Source organism: Mirounga leonina, unplaced genomic scaffold (genome assembly GCF_011800145.1).
Source record: "Mirounga leonina isolate KUSES-001 unplaced genomic scaffold, KU_Mleo_1.0 Mir_171, whole genome shotgun sequence".
In the NCBI taxonomy this organism is placed as follows: domain Eukaryota; kingdom Metazoa; phylum Chordata; class Mammalia; order Carnivora; family Phocidae; genus Mirounga; species Mirounga leonina.
Genome location: NW_023270436.1, coordinates 21,878,826 through 21,895,947, shown reverse-complemented (window position 1 = coordinate 21,895,947; position 17,122 = coordinate 21,878,826). Strand labels below are relative to the sequence as shown.

General features: G+C 47.1%; 1 protein-coding gene across 2 annotated transcripts in view; it reads right to left on the bottom strand.

Moving 5' to 3' along the window:
* The window catches only part of KREMEN1 (kringle containing transmembrane protein 1), a 67,661-nt gene extending 56,592 nt beyond the window's left edge, over window positions 1-11,069 (bottom strand). For both annotated transcript variants that reach the window (XM_035017284.1, XM_035017285.1), the window contains exon 1: window positions 10,955-11,069. In XM_035017284.1, the coding sequence (XP_034873175.1) occupies window positions 10,955-11,051 (97 nt within the window). In that variant the 5' untranslated portion in view covers window positions 11,052-11,069. The remainder of the gene's footprint in view (window positions 1-10,954) is intronic.
* Between the last annotated feature and the right edge of the window lie 6,053 nt (window positions 11,070-17,122).

The window sequence follows — 17,122 nt, the reverse complement described above, 5'->3', positions numbered from 1 at the left end:
GACTCTTGTCACATCCCCTAAATATACCTTGCTTAAATCCCGAGTTAAACTGTAAAACAACCACTGAGACAACTGGGAGAATTTGAACACTGATTACTGACTGGATATTTAATAACATTAAGGAATTATTGTTAGTTTTTCTAAGCGTGATGATGGTAATGGTACTGTTACTATGTTTTTGAAAAGAGTTCTTATCATTTCGAAAGACATACTAAGATACTTATAGATGAGAAGATATATCTGAGATCTATTACAAAATAATCTAGTTGGGGAGATGAAGCGGTACAAATGAAATAATATTGGCCATCGTTGATCATCATGGAAGCTGGGAGATGGATACACGGGACTTCCTTACATTCTTCTATTTTTGCATGTAAATTTCCCATAATAAAAATTTGTTAAAGGATATCTTGAAAACATGCTGTTTTATAATTAATTTACCTTAGTTTCTTTTCAAAAACTATAAACAAACTCAATCAGCTGAAATTCAGTCATCTAAATTCAAGATAGACATTCACATATCATGTTCTTGGGCTATGTATTAACAGTTGAAATGACCACAGAACAAGCTGTACTTTTGCCCAAAGTAGAATTACCATAAAAAGAATCACTCTAATTTTTTTTAAAGGTATCAGTTTTTTCATTAAAAAATCTTTTAGGTCTTTCTTCTCATTCAAGGAAATAGTGTCCTTAAGAACAGTAATGGAAGAAAAGAAATATGCCTCTCAAAGTTACTTTACCTGAAGAATTTATATTTTTGGAAGGAGGTTTTGAGGTCTTCTATTTGAATCTCCAGTTTATTTATCTCTAGTAATAGATGAAATATTTAATTACTTAAAAGACTATTCCAAGAAAACTGAACGTACTGTAAGCATAAGACCAGAGGTTTAAGTTCAGAAGACCCATGAAAACATTTCAGAGAGGACTCCTTATTGTTATATAAAAATTTGAAAAACAACCCAGAATGCAGTGCTGTTTGGGTCCCAACCACTCTTTTCCCATCTGGCTCTCATCGTAAATATGCTCCACTCCTACCCAGGCGGACCCACTGGAAAACATGTCACGGTTGCCACTGTGAAGGACATGTGTTTCTGCCAGGAACAGTCACCATGAATACGCAGTAGTGCTTGAGGAATTTAAAGCAAGTATGCAGTGGTGCTTTAGGATATTAAAAAAAAAAACATACCATCATCAAATTGAAGACCAAAAGATAGCTTCTGAGAAAGAACCTAGCTCTATCACATATACAGAGATGAGGCCAAGCCTCGGTGAAAGAACGAACGGACACACTCAGACAGAGGTCGCCAGCTCAGAAGAACTTTAGTTTCATGAATTAACCATGGATTTTACTGCCAATGCCACCAGAACAGATTCTACTGCACTTTGGTGATGGCACCTTTCTTGATATAATATTTGAATACAAATGGGTCTACTTCAATCTTGAAATGAAATTTCACACCAGACATAGTTTTCACATGAGGCAACAGGAAGCTTCTGATGTTTTAAAGCTCAAAATCCAGTTCTCTGATGGCAGGAACTTAGTGCCTTACGAATCAACTCTAAAGGAAACAAAAACAAGACAAAAAGATGGAACACTATTTGAAAGGTGTCTAGAACAGACAGCACTGCTGCAGAAACTGGGGGCTCTAAAACAAGTCCCACGGTACAGGCTGCCACAGCCTGGTCAGACTTGATCACCTTGAACTGTAACTGCTCAAGAAGCACCTGTCCCTGCTTCCACTAGCCCACGAGTTTCTCGAGCATCTCACTCATCTTTATATCTGCAGTAAGTACAGACCACTCAGAACGTGACTGGCAAATGTTAGCTGAATGAGGGAAGCAGGTATATGGGAGAACTGGTGTGAAAATGCATTACAGACATATTGAGTGCCCTGGTTCCCTCACCAACGGATGCCTCTAGGCTAGCAATCATGACTTACCTAGGAATGACCTGTGAGAATATGAGAAGTTCCAGGAAAGCAGGTAAATCACGTACTTGAAAATCAAATACTTGCTATTTAAACCAGAGGAATCTGCTATTAAAAGGAAATCTATGGTGAAGCCATTTGTAATAGGGAATAATCAACCCCCATTATAATGAAAATATACATTTTTTTATTCTGAGTTTGCTTTAAGCAAGAGGCACCTGGCACAAATCCACACACTGCCTCACCATCTCTTGACCAACCCTATTTCACGCTGTCTGAACCTCTCAATCAGTATAAAAGGAGATAAAACAAACTGATATAATCCAGCTTCTAGACAAGTTTCATCAGTATTGCCTGTGCCCTATTGTTAATTTCAGATAGCAAGAAAGTTCCCATATAATAGAGCCCTGGAGGGCAGCCAACACTCCACGGAAGCCAGGCTGTGGGCTATTTAGCTTCCCTTGGTTGATACGGGATGGCCAAATAATACAAGAATTCTTGAGTTGGGAACTGATTAGCAGGTCGACAGCATATCCCTAAAGTACATCTTTAAAGTAAAACCTAAAGCAACAAAGTTGTAGTCTTTTATGAATTGGCACAGGGATGAGTCCTAGTCAGAGATGCTGGGCATACAGTAGGCATATGATAGGCACTTGTTAGTTGGTCCCAAGATAAAAACATGATTCAAGTGACAAGTTTCAGACGTTCTGGCCAGGGAGACAGTTTTGGGCGGAAGGAAAGATTCAGTGTAGCACTAACTTATAAACAAAAACAAGCAAAAGCTGTCATGTCTAGCCAGCCAGAGCAATAAGGGTAGATGGTGACCACAGATTGATTTCATAGTCAAAGGTATAAAGTTTCACAGATCTAGAGTAGAGTTGCCAGATTTAGCAAATGAAAATATAGGATGTCAGTTAAATTTGAATGTCAGATAAACGACAAAAGCTCTTTTAAGCTAAGTATGCGTAAATACTCCATGAGACAGACTTAATACACACAAAAATTATTCATTATCTGACATTTGAATTTAACTGAATGTCCGGTATTTAATCTGGCAATCATACTCCAGGGAGGTAGAAACACGTTGACTCTCAAATGTCCTTATTCCACTTAGGTTTCCAAATCGCTGTCCACAGAAATGCTTACTTGGGAACTCAGATATGGATAATGAAGAATCTACATTCTTAAGAGTGAAACAAGATGTTGATCAGAGATGCCTTCTCCTAGGTCACGGCGATAGGAAGGAAAAAAGAATAATACAATTAGGATGGGGTTTCTCAACCGCGGCACTATTAACATTTGGAGCCAAACAGTTCATTGGTGGGGGGGAGCTGTCCTGTGCATTGAAAGATGTTCAGCAGTATCCCTGGCCCCTACCCGCTAGATGCCAGTAGAATATCCTACCCCCAACCGCACCCCACCCTGAGTTGTGACAATCAAAAATGTTTCCAGATAATAAGAGGCACCTGGGTGGCTCAGTTGGTTAAGTATCCCACTCATGATTTTGGCTCAGGCTCTGCACTCAGTGGGGAGTCTGCTTGGGATTCTCTCTCTCTCCCTTTCCCCCTCCCCCCCCTCACGATTTCTCCCTCACACTCTCTCTCTCTCAAATAAAATAAATAAAACTTTAGGGGAGCCTGGGTGGCTCAGTAAGTTAAGCACTTGACTCTTGATTTCAGCTCAGGTCAAGATCTCAGAATCGTTGAGACTGAGCCCGGAGTGGGGGCCCAGCGTGGAGCCTGCTCAAGATTCTCTCTCTCCCTCTGGCTCTTCCCTGCTCTCATTCTCTATTAAAAAAAAAAAAAAAAGGTTTCCAGATATTGCCAAATGTCCCCTGGGGGCAAGATCTCCTCCAGATGAAACCACTGAATGAAATGAAATGGTCAAATAAACAGAAAGTGTCCTATCCATTAACAAGTGGTCACATAACAAAAGATTCTTCTCAAGGGAGAAATTCTCAGCTCACCCTGGGCCCCCTTAAGCCCGTAATAAGGATGAGAGGCCTACTCATTTCAGCTAAGACAATCAAAAACCCTTCATCTGCCACAAGCGCTAGAGAAGAATCTTTGGTGAGCCAAGCCAATGAAGCTCTGCATGGTTACGCACACATCATAGCAAGCAGGGCGTCGTACCCAGCCTTTGAAGACGGTCCTTTTAAGTTAACCTCCCTTCCAACTAAACTTTTTCCAAATCTCTTCCTGCCATTTGGAAGTTGAGTGATTCTCAGCTGAAAAGGCCTGTATATACGAGGTGCAGATGGCGGCAGTTACGGCCCTCACCAGATGCTGCAGTCTCTAATTTGATTGAAAGGATATAATTAGACAACAGAAACACTTTAATGAAAGAGCAAAACATGGAGGGAGGGAAGGATTGAAGGCCCTTAACTGATGCCAAAACACCCACCAGTAATAGAGGCTTTGAGTCTAGGGCAAGGAAAGGGGAAAGCCCCTTAAAAGGACTGTCCCCATCCTGTTTATTTCCCCATAGACATAGGAATAGGGATTTTATTATTGTAGATTTCCACTGTATTTTATGTGGGAACAATCTGATTAAAACCAGAAGAGTCTTCGGAAGAACATCAAAGAAAAACAAATATGGCTTCTGTGGTCATTATTAAAAATATTTTTACCAGCCCAATAATCTTCTTTGAAGATGAATTTTTATAGATTGAACAGCAGCAAGTAATTTACATACTATGATGGCATTGGTTAATGATCGCTACCATTGTAGAAGAGGACCACTTGGTCGCCATGTTTTCATGCAACTTTAGGCCACCGAGGAACATGGATAGCCATTTAACATACCTGTTTCGAAGGCATAAAGAAACCACGTAGAACTAGTCCTACATGCTGATGCTGCAACCATTTTGAATCATCTTTAAAAGTTGCTTATGCTGTTTTTACCATTTCCTAGCTTTCAGACTTTGAGTGTGAGTATACTGTTCTGGTTCTAACCAAGAATCTAACCAAACTGAAAGAAATCCAGCCCTCAAAGTCTAAAGTTGCTAATGTGGTGTGACACTCGGGTTTGGAAGCGGCTGCAGCCTCCTCAGCCCACCAGAAGCATGGCCCGCCCTTGTGGTAAATTGAACAATAAAAGTTTAATGCTTTGGCGACTTGCCAAGGATTAAATCAGTGGCAAGAGAAACTAGAAGCTGGGCCTAGCAGAGGGGCAGCCCCTAGAGGGTCCTGTTATAATTGGGAGGAATAACGGCAACCTTGCATGTTCGGTGGCCTAAAATCTTTTGTCTGCCAGGTATTTCGTAGCACCTAAGTTCATTTCTCTTCAAACTGTTGCAAGTCTGGGGTGCTTGGCTGGCTCAGTAGGTAGAGCATGCGATTCTTGATCTTGGGGTTGTAAGTTCAAGCTCCACGCTGGATGCAGAGGTTACTTAAAAATAAAATCATAAAAAATAAAATAAACTGTTGCAAGTCCAGGTTAGGGAGGTGTTTCCCTAGAAAGAAGACTAAAAGGGGGTGGGGTGGGGTGGGGGGTCAGGAAGCAGGGAATTTCCTTAGAGGAAAAGGCAAATTTCTGTAAGAGTGGTTATTTTTGAGAAGTATGGACACCCTTCTGACATTTCCACAATGGCCTCTTTACTATCTCTGTTCAGTCTGAATCCAGGATATCGTCTCAGAGGTGAGGTATGGGGAAGAAGCCACTGCCATCTTAAGAAGAAGCCACTGAAGACAACAGAGAGGGGAAAAACAGAGTGAACTAGGGCTGCTCCTCCTGGTCAAATACTTCCGGGTTCCAGCTGGACTCTCCAGGTCAAACTGCGTATGGAAGGAATGCCAGTCATTGTTCTGCCCCATTCACGGGCTGCGCAGGGAGCCAGCCAGAAGCTAACCTGCCAAGTGGCATCAGGGGGCTTGAGATCTCATCTTAAAAACTCCACAGGGGCGCCTGGGTGGCTCAGTTGGTTAAGCGACTGCCTTCGGCTCAGGTCATGATCCTGGAGTCCCGGGATCGAGTCCCGCATCGGGCTCCCTGCTCGGCAGGGAGTCTGCTTCTCCCTCTGACCCTCCTCCCTCTCATGCTCTCTGTCTCTCATTCTCTCTGTCTCAAATAAATAAATAAAATCTTTAAAAAAAAAAACTCCACAGGTACGGGGGCCTGGGTGGCCGAGCCGTTAAGCGCCTGTCTTCGGCTCAGGTCATGATCCCAGGGTCCTGGGATGGAGCCCCACATCGGGCTCCTTGCTCAGATGGAAGGCTGCTTCTCCCTCTCCCACTCCCCCTGCTTGTGTTCCCTCTCTCGCTGTGTCTCTCTGTCAAATAAATAAAATCTTCAAAAAAAAAAAAAAACTCCACAGGTAGTTTTCTAAGGGACACATTCATATCTTCCTCTGTTGTCCTTCTTCAGGAGGCAAAAACTCAGGCAAAGGCTACAGATCCAAACTTCCGGCCTCTCTCAAGTGTTTTGCATTAACTGTTCCACAGTACAAACACAATCAACTTGGTATGTTTGAATGCTTCATTTTGTTTTTTCAAAAATGTTTTAATTAAAACAAAATAATCAGCCATGCTAAGCACATTGTTGTTTTTTAAAGGCCACTTTAAAAATGACGACAGTACCATGGAAATAAAATTCAATTGTTTAGGAAAATGACAGAAGTTTGTTTTCTTCTTCTTCTTCTTTTTTATTTTTTTTTCCTGGCTGTTTTTCTGTGTCTCAGGCTGGTGCCACCTGCTGCCTGGGCTTCCCTCTGAGAAACGGATCTCTCAACCGTTTGCTCCAAGCAACATCTGCATAGTTGAACAAACCATGGGCCGGTTCCAAGGAAGACACTATTTTCTGTATGTTGCACACACTGAACCATACCGAATTTCTTTTTAAGGCATTTTTTAAAAGTATTATTAAAGATCCGGGGTGCCTGGGTGGCTCAGTTGGTTGAGCGACTGCCTTCGGCTCAGGTCATGATCCTGGAGTCCCGGGATCGAGTCCCGCATCGGGCTCCCTGCTCGGTGGGGAGCCTGCTTCTCCCTCTAACCCTCCCCCCTCTCATGTACTCTTTCTCTCTTTCTCACTCTCTCAAATAAATAAATAAATCTTTTTTAAAAAAAAAGTATTATTAAAGATCCAAATGTACGTGCATGAACTTCCCCTCATGTATCTTTAAGTAAAATATACATAAAATACACCATTTTAACCATTTTTCCTGTATGTCTCTTAAAAATAGTAAACAGCAAAATGTAAAGGGTTCATTTATTCACCAAAACCAGGTCTCCTTTTCACCTTTCCAGACCAGTGAACACTGGAAAAAAAATCAATACATATGGACCTAAAGCACACCTTGGCAAAGTATACCTCGGGCCCAATCTGACCTACTCCCTGGTTTTGTACAGCCCATGAGCTAAGAGTGGTTTTTTAAATTTTAAATGATTGAAAATAATCAAAAGAATAATATTTTGTGACATATGAAAATTATATGAAATTTTCAAATTTCAGTGTCCATAAAGTTTTATTAGAACATAGCCATGCTCATTCATTTATATTTGTCTCTGGTGCTTTTGCCTTACAAAGTCAGAGTAGAATAACTGCAACAGAGACAGTACAGAGCCTACAAAGCCCAAATTATTTACTGTCTGGCCTTTAAAAACATGTCTGTCAACACGTGACCTAGAGCCTCATTATAGGACCCCAAATTCTAAACTAAAGATGTTATATTGCCCATCACCAAAAATACCTAATCTGTATATTGTGAAGTTATTTCAAGCAATACATTTTATCTTCATCATCATTTATTGCTGTTGCTTCAACTATGCTAAAGTGATATTATCAATAATATCTATATTAAGTACACCAACTTGCTGTTTATTAGTAGTGAGCCTAAATGGAACTTCTTTTTTGCTTTCAGATTTATAAAAGGTTTCACTGCATATCTCAAACATTTAAATAGATTTGTCTAGAGGCCAAAACAAATTTTCATAAAAACATCAGAGTTCTTTGATATCAGGTCAGTTTTGACAGTTTTTGTTTCTTAAAATACTCAAAGCATAAAAATAATGGGTCGACATAAAAGTATGAAAGCATGTCAGCTCACTTTACTCCTATCAGCCCCTGTGTTGCATTCAGGTAAACTAACATTAATGATGTCCCTAAGAGGGATAGGGCTCTCTACAGTAGGAAGCTCTCACTGTTCACCGAACTCGTGGGTTTTGTGGCAAGACATACTGCTGGCTAACAGGATGAATGCTAGAGGAGGATTTAGAGGAGAATGAGCATCATAAAAGGTGTTCACAGCAAATGTAACCTGAGTTGAGAAGCTCTGTTGGGGCACACCTGACAGCACCCAAATGAAGTGAAAACCCAAGCAGGTAGCTTGCCTTAGGTGGAAAACTCAAATAGCACAATTCTACCCAGACTTCTCTGCTTTTCCTACCTCTAGGCTCTCCCCTACAGGTCAGTAAATTCCAGACGGGAGCCCACTTCAGAGAGCCCATCAGCCCTATGGCCCTGGCTGCCTTCCTCCTTGAAAAGGGAGTCTAGATTCCACTATCAACCTCTGCCTTCCTCCTTATCAGTTGTGAAGAAAGGGAGAGAATCTCAGGAAGAATGGAGAGGAGAAGGGAGATCATTTGGGGTTGGTTATACACTGTAATTAGAACTAGCATTGATGGGGAATGAGCTAACTGTTTTTATAAAGTCAGCATTCAAAAATGCAAACCACCAGTAATTTAAATATTACAAAATTGTGCAGACTATAAGTATTGAAATACTTTTTTCCATCCACAAAATTTTAGAGAAAATTACAGTATCAAAAAATGTAAAATGGTAAGTTTGGCATATCCACAAGGATTTAAAAAACTAGTAGACAGCCTTGGGACAGGATGTGATGCTTTAGACCATGTGGTATCTCCCTAAAACTGCTTCTGGAACTAAAAAGGAAAAGTCACTAAAGCCCTGGTGTACCTGGATGGTAGGAAAAATTGCTGGTGAGGCTTACTGAGGCAGGAACTTGGGCCACTTATCATAAATCATCTCACAATGGTTATTTATTTGTCCCTAACTCGGACTCCTAAATAAAAGTGCACCAAGGTTTGAAGTTCAAACTGCCTAAGAGCTGCTATATTTGACCCCTCCTAGCAAAGCAAAGGTGCCTGAGGAGAGGATGCCACCTTCTAACAAACATAAGCAGAGCTGGCTCACTTAACACTTTTTAACAAACACAAGCAGAGCTGGCTCACTTAACTACTACTCTGCCCTTTCCAGAAGGGGAACCAGTTTATTTCCACCCATACCTCTCTCTCCGTGGAGGACATTAAATCCTGACCACACAGATGGCAAAGTGGAGCTGAGGGGTTACTAGGTTACAGCTATGTTGACATATCCTGGCTCTCAGAAAGTTCCTCCTTCATTCCTCACATACAGCAAATAGCAGAAGTGATCAAACTTCTGTAGCAGTTTTTGTAGTAGTCCCCTTGAAAGCTGCCGATCACTCAGAAACCACTTCTTGAGCCTAAGGTTTACAGTACTTGGAGACCCCCTTCTACTGATCTAAAGCCAAGGTTTGCCTTTTACAGGGCTTAATCAGACTGGAAGCTCATAGCAATCTCAGGGCAAATGAGGTGTCTAGCACTTGGTGAACTGTGAAGCACTATAAAAAGTATTATTAAAATGTTTATTGGCTGCCTTCTATATGTGGGTGTTACCTGCAGTATATCATTTTATCTTCACAACACCAGGTAAAGGGAGTTCTCGCTATCCCTCCTTTACCGATGAGGAAACTGAGGCTTAGAGAGCTGAGTCATGGCCCAAAATCACATAGTAAGTGACAACACCCAGTCCTATCATTTTCACTCATCCAAGCTGGTAAGTAAACAAAGCAACTCTTGAGTTTTCCTTCGGCAACAAAATCCTGTCTTTCCAACATCACAGTCTGCGACTTTGGGTGGAGAACCCTCAGCCGGTTTTCCTACTCCGGCAAACGGGTAATGAACCCTTCCCGTCCCTTTCACGAATGCCCAATTCTCAACACCCAAACAACCTGCAGAGAAATGTAACTGGGCCAGACAACGCCCTCGTGCCTGCTCTTCAACTTGGAAAAAGTTCTGCTGCAAAGAAGGGTGTGTATGGAAGCTAAGCAAAGTCCCAGCTTCCATCCTAGTCCAGGGCCCCACCTCAGGGAGACATGTCCTTGGCCTTGGCCTGGGGAGTGGGTGACCCTGTTTAAAGTGTAGGATTACCTGGGAAATGGGGCTCTGCATTGCGCTTTCGGGATAAGCACCCTAAGATCTGTAGGGGAGGCTTCCCATCACCCCTTCTTTTCCTCTCTCCAAGCAAGGCCCGCACCTGAGTTTTGGGAGGCTCAAAGCGGCCCGGGAGGTAAAGAGGAGTCCCGGCTGGATACAGCGGGTCGTCCGGCGACCCGGACCTGCCTCTTGCAGGGCGGGCAAGTCAACTCGACTCCTCGCAAGGCAGAAAGTAGTGTCGGGCAAGCGGACGCAGCCGGGAACGGGGCAGAGAGGCTGGTTGTCCGCTGCGCTCGCCTCCGCACCAGCTCCTGAGCCGGGAGGCGCGGGGCGCCGGGGCGTCGCCGTGGGGCTTGCGGAGGGGATCCTGGCCCCGGGGGAGTCCCTGAGGGGCTTGGGGAGGGGGTGTAGCGTCTCGAGGCGGGGTGCGTCGCTGAGAGACAGGGCAGGATCCCGGGAGGTGCTGGGGCAGAGGGGGCATCCCGGCCCGGGGGGAGTCGCTGAGAAACTTGGGCAGGGGGTCCTGGGTCCTCAGGCTGAGGAGACGACCCAGCCCAGGAGGCCTAGCTGAGGAGTTTGGCTAAGGGATCCCGGGAGTAGGTCCTGAGGCAAAGAGGGCGCCCGGCCCCGGGGGGCGTCACTGAGGGACTGCGGGGGAAGCCCCGGGTTCCGAGGCGGGGGACCGCCCCGGCCGGGGGGCGTCGCTGAGAGGCTGGGAGAAGGAGTCCCGGGAAGTAGGAGCTAGGTGGTTGGGCCCCCCAAGGCGGGCCGGCCCGCGTCGCCCCTCAGGCGAGCTCCGCGCAGGGCGGGCGCCGGGGCTCGCTCACTCACCGGGTCCGGGGCCGAGGCCGGGGCTGGGCGCGGGCCGGGCCGCCAGCGTGAGCGCGGCGGCGGAGAGCAGGGCGAGGCGGGCGGCGGGCGGCGCCATGGGCCGTCAGTGCGGGGCCCCGGGGCGCGGCCCGGGGGAGAGGGGGCAGCGCGGGGAGCCGGGGGCGGCCATGGGAGCGAGACGCGGGGCTCGGGCGTGGCCCCGCCCCGGCCCGCCCTCCCCAGCGCCGCCACCGCCCCGGCCGTGCGGGGCCCGCCCGGCTCAGCCCCGAGACCCGAGGGGCGGAGCCGACTGCGCACGCCCTCCCCTCCCGGAGCGCGCGCCGCGCCTGCCACTCACGCTCCAGGCTCCGCCCACACGCCCTTCCACACCTGGGCCCGCCCCCACGGGGCACGTTATTGGTCCGACCGAGGGGCGGGACCAGCAGGTGAGGGGCGGGGTCCGGGGCTCCGCCTCCCAGTGCCCACGCGGAGCTTTGGCTAGGTTGGAGCAGGCCGGGCGCCCAGTGACCCTTGCTCCACCCTCACTCAGGTCGTGACCCACAGCGCGGGCTCAACCGCAGCGGTAATAATCAGAACAGCAGTTTGCAAACCGCTTTTCCCTGCTTGGCTCAACGTAGTAGTTTAAAAAAGAGCGCTCTGGGGCCCCTGGGTGGCTCAGTAGGTTAAGAGGCTGCCTTCAGCTCAGGTCATGATCGCAGGGTCCTGGGATCGAGCCCCGCATCAGGCTCCCTGCTCTGCGGGAAGCCTGCTTCTCCCTCTCACGCTCCCCGTGCTTGTATTCCCTCTCTCGCTGTCTCTCTCTCTATCAAATAAATAAATAAAATCTTTAGGAAAAAAAAAAAAGTTCTTAAAAAAGAGCGCTCTGGAATCACTCTGTCCGGGTTCACATTCCACGCGGTCACCTGTAAGACCTTGAGTAGGTTTAAGAAAAAATAGCTCTCTTACCTCAGTTTCTTCATCTGTTAAATGGGGGCGTTGATAGCATACTCCCAAATCAGTTGTACTAAATGAGGCAATGCATGGGAACTTTCACACGCGCACAGCAGGAGCTTAGTAAACGGTGAGTTCCTTCTACCATCCCAGTTCTTGCAGCCACAAAGGAGGCAGCATACTGAACCCTGGTTCCGAATCGTATCGCACATCCTTTGTCAACTGGGGCAAGTTTCCTGCTCTGTCTGAGCTTCCGTCGTCTGCAAAATGGGAATAATACAAGGCCGTCACAAGATTCGATGAGATAGAAGAAAGTAAAGCGCCCAGCATAGAGTCCGGAAGTGGACGGGGCAATGAAGCTTTCTTACAGACTGGGGTACTGAGGCCCAGAGAGCGCGTGACTGAAACTCTCGGGCCCCCGCCCCCAAGGTCTTCCCCGGCTGCACTCTGGGTCTGTCCCGGGCCTCCCTCCTCCCCCGCACTCCCCCAGGCAGAGGGGGTTTTCCTTCTGCTCCCGCCTAAAGCACCGCGGCGACGCCCCTCGGGGCAGGTCTGGGCGGCGCGCCGGCCGCTTTCAAGTCCCTGGTCCCGGGCTTGCAAGTGCGGGCCTGTGCCCTGCGCGGCGGCGGGAGCTTCTGCCCTCCTGTGCAGACTCGCCGCACCCAGAGCGGGGCTGGGGCGGTCCCTGCCCCGCGGGCTCCGCGGCCCGCCTTAGGTACGCGGACGTTGCGCCCCCTCGCCCACTCCCAGGGTCTGCTTCCCCACAACCTGCTCCCCAGCTGTTTCCAGGACCGGGCCCCAAAGGTGCAGATACCTCCCACGAGGCCTCTCAATCTTGGTCCCTCTCCACCCACAGGACCCAGAGCCACGGCAAGAAGAATCTTGTTCACTCATTGTTTTCACTGTCTCTTTCCTGAGCTCAGGGATCCTCTTGGGCTCCTTATTGGCTCAAGGGGACACCCCTCACCCAGTGCCCAGCTCCCCCCCCCATCCTCCACATCTCACCTGGTGTCTCCAACTCACCCTCTCCTCTCCACCATCTTGGACCCTTTCCACCTCCCAAACCACCTTCCTCCAGCAGGACCTGAGAACTCTTCACCTGTAACATGCGTCCTTGAAGGTGCAGGCAGGAGGAGCACCTTGAAGGAGAATGAAATGAGAACAGCAGGTGAAAACATCAGCCCAAAGCAGACACTCAATAAAGGCGAACCTTCCTCCATTCAACAACTATTCAGTGAGGAACATACCCAGAGCACCAGTAAGACAAGCTGGTCCCTTCCTCCTAGAAATAATGTGAATTTCAGAGAGCAAAAAGTTCTACAGAGACAAGCAAATGATGTTGACGGAGAATGGTCTGTGAATTGTTTTAAACAGAGTGCAGGGAAACATAGTAGCAAAGCAGGACACAGCTCTCTACAGTTTACAAGGTTCTTTGGCATCTCATCCTGGTATCTGAGGAGGAAATAGGAAGGCGCAGACAAGAGGTTCAAAATAGGGTTGATGTGGCCAAGTCTGGGGATTTATGCCTCCTGAGAGTAGCTTCAGCCTGTCCTGCCCCCCTGCAGGAAAACACTCCTGCTGAGTGGGTACCAGCCCCTCCCTTCGGTTGGTTCTCTTGGCCTTGTGTCCAACCAGAATCCAGAATGGGCTACGTAATTTGCAGGGCTGGGTGAGAAATTAAACTGGGGCCCCTTGTTCAAAATGATTAAGAATTTTAAGATGCCTATGACGGAGCGTTAAACCAAGTGTGGGGCCCTTTGGACTTGGGGGACGTGACGCAGGTTGCCCACCCCGCGAAGCTGGCTTGTACAACAGAACTCAGATACAGTGTTCAAGCCCCTCTCCCGCTGGCTGCTCTAAGGAACATCCCTCTGACCTTCCCTAGGCCTCCCTCCCCTCTCTGCTAGCTTAAAGCCCAGCACAGGAAACAGTGCACAGAGGCTAAAAATATAGCCTAGTGGGTCTAGGTCAGGGCACTTAACAGCTCAAGGTCTTTGCTCAGTTACGTGGTCCCGGCCCCTGGCAAGAAGAAGCCTAAGATATTCATTTCAATGCTTCACATGCCTCAGCCGCTTAGCGGATTTATTTCATGGAGAGAGTGAGGACATTGACTGCAGCCCCTGGGCCTCCAGGAAAATGTTGGTGTCTGTCTGTTTGCCTACTTATGCTCTGCCGTCAAGCCCTTCAATTCCTCCGAGGGCAGCAGGATTTGCCAAGAAGCTGGGAGAGCTCAGGGTGGAGTTTAGGGGATCCTGGTATCTTTGAAACTCCCGTTGGAATAATTTCTGCTCAAAAGGCACCATGTTGTGGAGAGAGCCCTGGGTAAGGAGTCCAATTCTAATAACAACGAGAGCAAACATTTACCGAGGACGTTGCTAAACTCTAGGCAGGGTATGGTGCTTGCCGTCACACTTCACACAATGCTTCCAGTAGCCCTAGAAGAAAGGCACCCTCACCACCTCCCTCATACGGAGAGGTTGAATGGCTTGCCCAAAGGTCACATAGTGGCGGAGCTGGGCTTTGAACCCAGGCGGTGGGACTCCAGGACTAGATTCCTACATTGGTGAATTGCCTACTTGTCCTTCTGGGGTTCTGGCAACAAATACTTACCGAGTGGTCCAGGGGCACGATTAGGGTGAGGCAAGTGAGGCATTCACGTCGGGCACACAACTTTAAGGGGCCCAAAAAACTCAGTAATCAAGATAAATAAATAAATATTATTTAATAAGTTGTAAAAATATACTAAATGTATTTCATAAACATTATTTCAATGCAATATCTTTAAGAAGATAAATTAGTGCCCTCCCGAAATTCATGCTGCACGAAATATCAAGAATCTTTAGCCTCTGGCTCGGCTCAGCACTATACTGTTACCGATCCTGTCTCAGATTTCTGAGTCAGAAAGCTAGTGATGGGAAACTCAAGAGAAGTAGTGGTTTGCTTGTTCTGATGGGGATAAGGGTAACGAAGGAATTTTGTTTTGAACGTAATCGATCAGAGGCATCCAGGTGGCCCCGTCAGAGAACTGAGTCCGGTGGGAAGGGGTGCCAGGGTGAGCAGGGCACCCTTATTTCACATACTTGGCCCATGATAGGTGCACGTTCAGCACATGTGGTTTAAATCACTGGTCCTCTGAGTTTGCATCATGGTTCAGGAATCTTCTCTAATTCTCTCATCCAAAGTTTTTCTCTTCTTTCCTAAACCTTCTACATCACAAACCTCAGATACGTTCCCACATGGGTGTGGAAGTTTACTGCTTGGGTATTAAAATAAAAACATCTTCCAAGGAAATTAGAAACAACTAAATTCCACTAGAATTTGGGGATGGGGCATGAAGGGGGAAGACGAGAATAATTATGAATTGGCTCGATTTCCTCGTTATCAACGGACCTTCCAGAAGGAGAGTGGGAGCAAAGAGGAATCAAAGAGAAGAAAGGTAGTAGTCAAGGAAAGAAAGAAGAAGAAAGATTATAGGAGCTAAAAATATGGTGAGGAAAGCTTGGCCAGGCATCAAAGAAGGGCAGATGTGTTTCCAAATAGAAGTGGTGGTTTAGATATGTCAGGAAGTACAGCTCCAAACAATCGGTGGAAAATAAAGGCTATCTAGACTGAGCTCAGCGGAATAAAAAGGTTCATTGGAGAATCAAACTGAGGAATAGTCCTTTCAACTACACCGAAGCCCTGCTGCCTCAACCCCAGGTTCTCTGGACCAAGTGTTGGCACCAATGGTGGAAACTCTTGCCCCATAGTCTCGGGACCCTGGACCAAATAGAGTCTTTCTATCTTGACTTTATAATTCTGAACAATCTCTGTTAAAGACCAGTCACTTTCCTTAGTATATCCTCAGGTACCCTCTCTCCTTGCCATCTCAGGAAGCACGAGATATTCCGGGCAACTCCCACAACCAGAGGGAAATGTAGCTCCTGTAAATATAGCACTTCTGTGAGGTTGAGGTATCTGACAAATGTTTAGTGAAGGTGGATCCTGGGAAGAGAAATGTCATGCTACCCAAGTCAGATCAGAATCATTCCCCACTTCAAGAGGCTCATTGCTTGGCCTCATGAAGGACCCGAGATGAGGTTCATATCAAATGTTGAGTTATGTCACTCATACCGCGGGCAACAGGGGCTCAAGAAAGGGTCAGCTGAGCGAATGGGCCACAGTAATAATATTAATAAGAAAATTATTTATTGAGGCTTCCTGTGTGCCAGGAGCCATACCGAGGGCCTCCCATGCTTTGTCCCATTTCATCCTCACAGTGATCCTGGGGTTCGCACTGTTACTATCCCCATTTCACAGATAAGGAGAGTAAGGTTCAGAGATGTGAATTCACTTGCCCATCGAGAGATGGATCTGGGATGTCAACTCGGGCAGACCACCTCGTGAGCCCAGAGAAGATCTCATGTCAAGGATAGGACTAGAACTGGGCCCAGGGGTGGTATGTGGATGGGCTGACCAGATGAGAGGCAAAGCATCACAGTGATAGCTCTGAGTGGTGAAGAGCAAGGGTGGTGTAGACCTTGGTTGAGACCAGCCTTTGTTGGTTACTAGGCTTTGGGATCTGGGGCATGGTTCTCGAGCAACCTGTGCCTCAGTTTCTTCATCTGTAAAGTAGGGCTGGTGACAGTGCCCAAACTCATAAGACTGTTGGTGGCATTTCATGAGATGATGCTTGGGAAGTGCCTGGAACAGTGCCTGGCTTATGGCAAGCTTTTGATAAATTCAGATTTTACTGATGTAGGAGGAATAATAGCACAAGCCACGTTACCCTGGGTTAGTTCTAAGGAGCATGGGGGTTACCTACTGGGAGTGAGTTACACTGCAGGGGGAGGAGGCAGATTTTGATTGAAGTTAAGAGTGTGAACAGCTCTGTGCCGGAAGAGGGAGATTCAGCACGTTCCTCAGAGTCTGAGTGGTGTCACCTGGCCAGGCATTGAGTAAAGAAGGCCTAGGAAAGTAAATATAACAGATGAGTATCTGGAAAGAGGAGGTGTGGGAAGGCCAGCCTCGAGAGGAGAAACAGAAGAGCTACTCCCAGAATTCCTTTCTTGCCCGGGAGTTCCCTTCTGTCCCTGCCCACACAGGGCAAAGGCAGACAGTGGCCCAAGAGCCTGGTGCCACCCCTCCAGGATTCACCAGCTTTGAAAGGATGCTTGCCTGCCCAATCTCCAGACATGCGCAAGGCCTTCCCAGAGACAAACCCTTTTCCAGCACCCTGCTCTAAAACTGACCCACCTC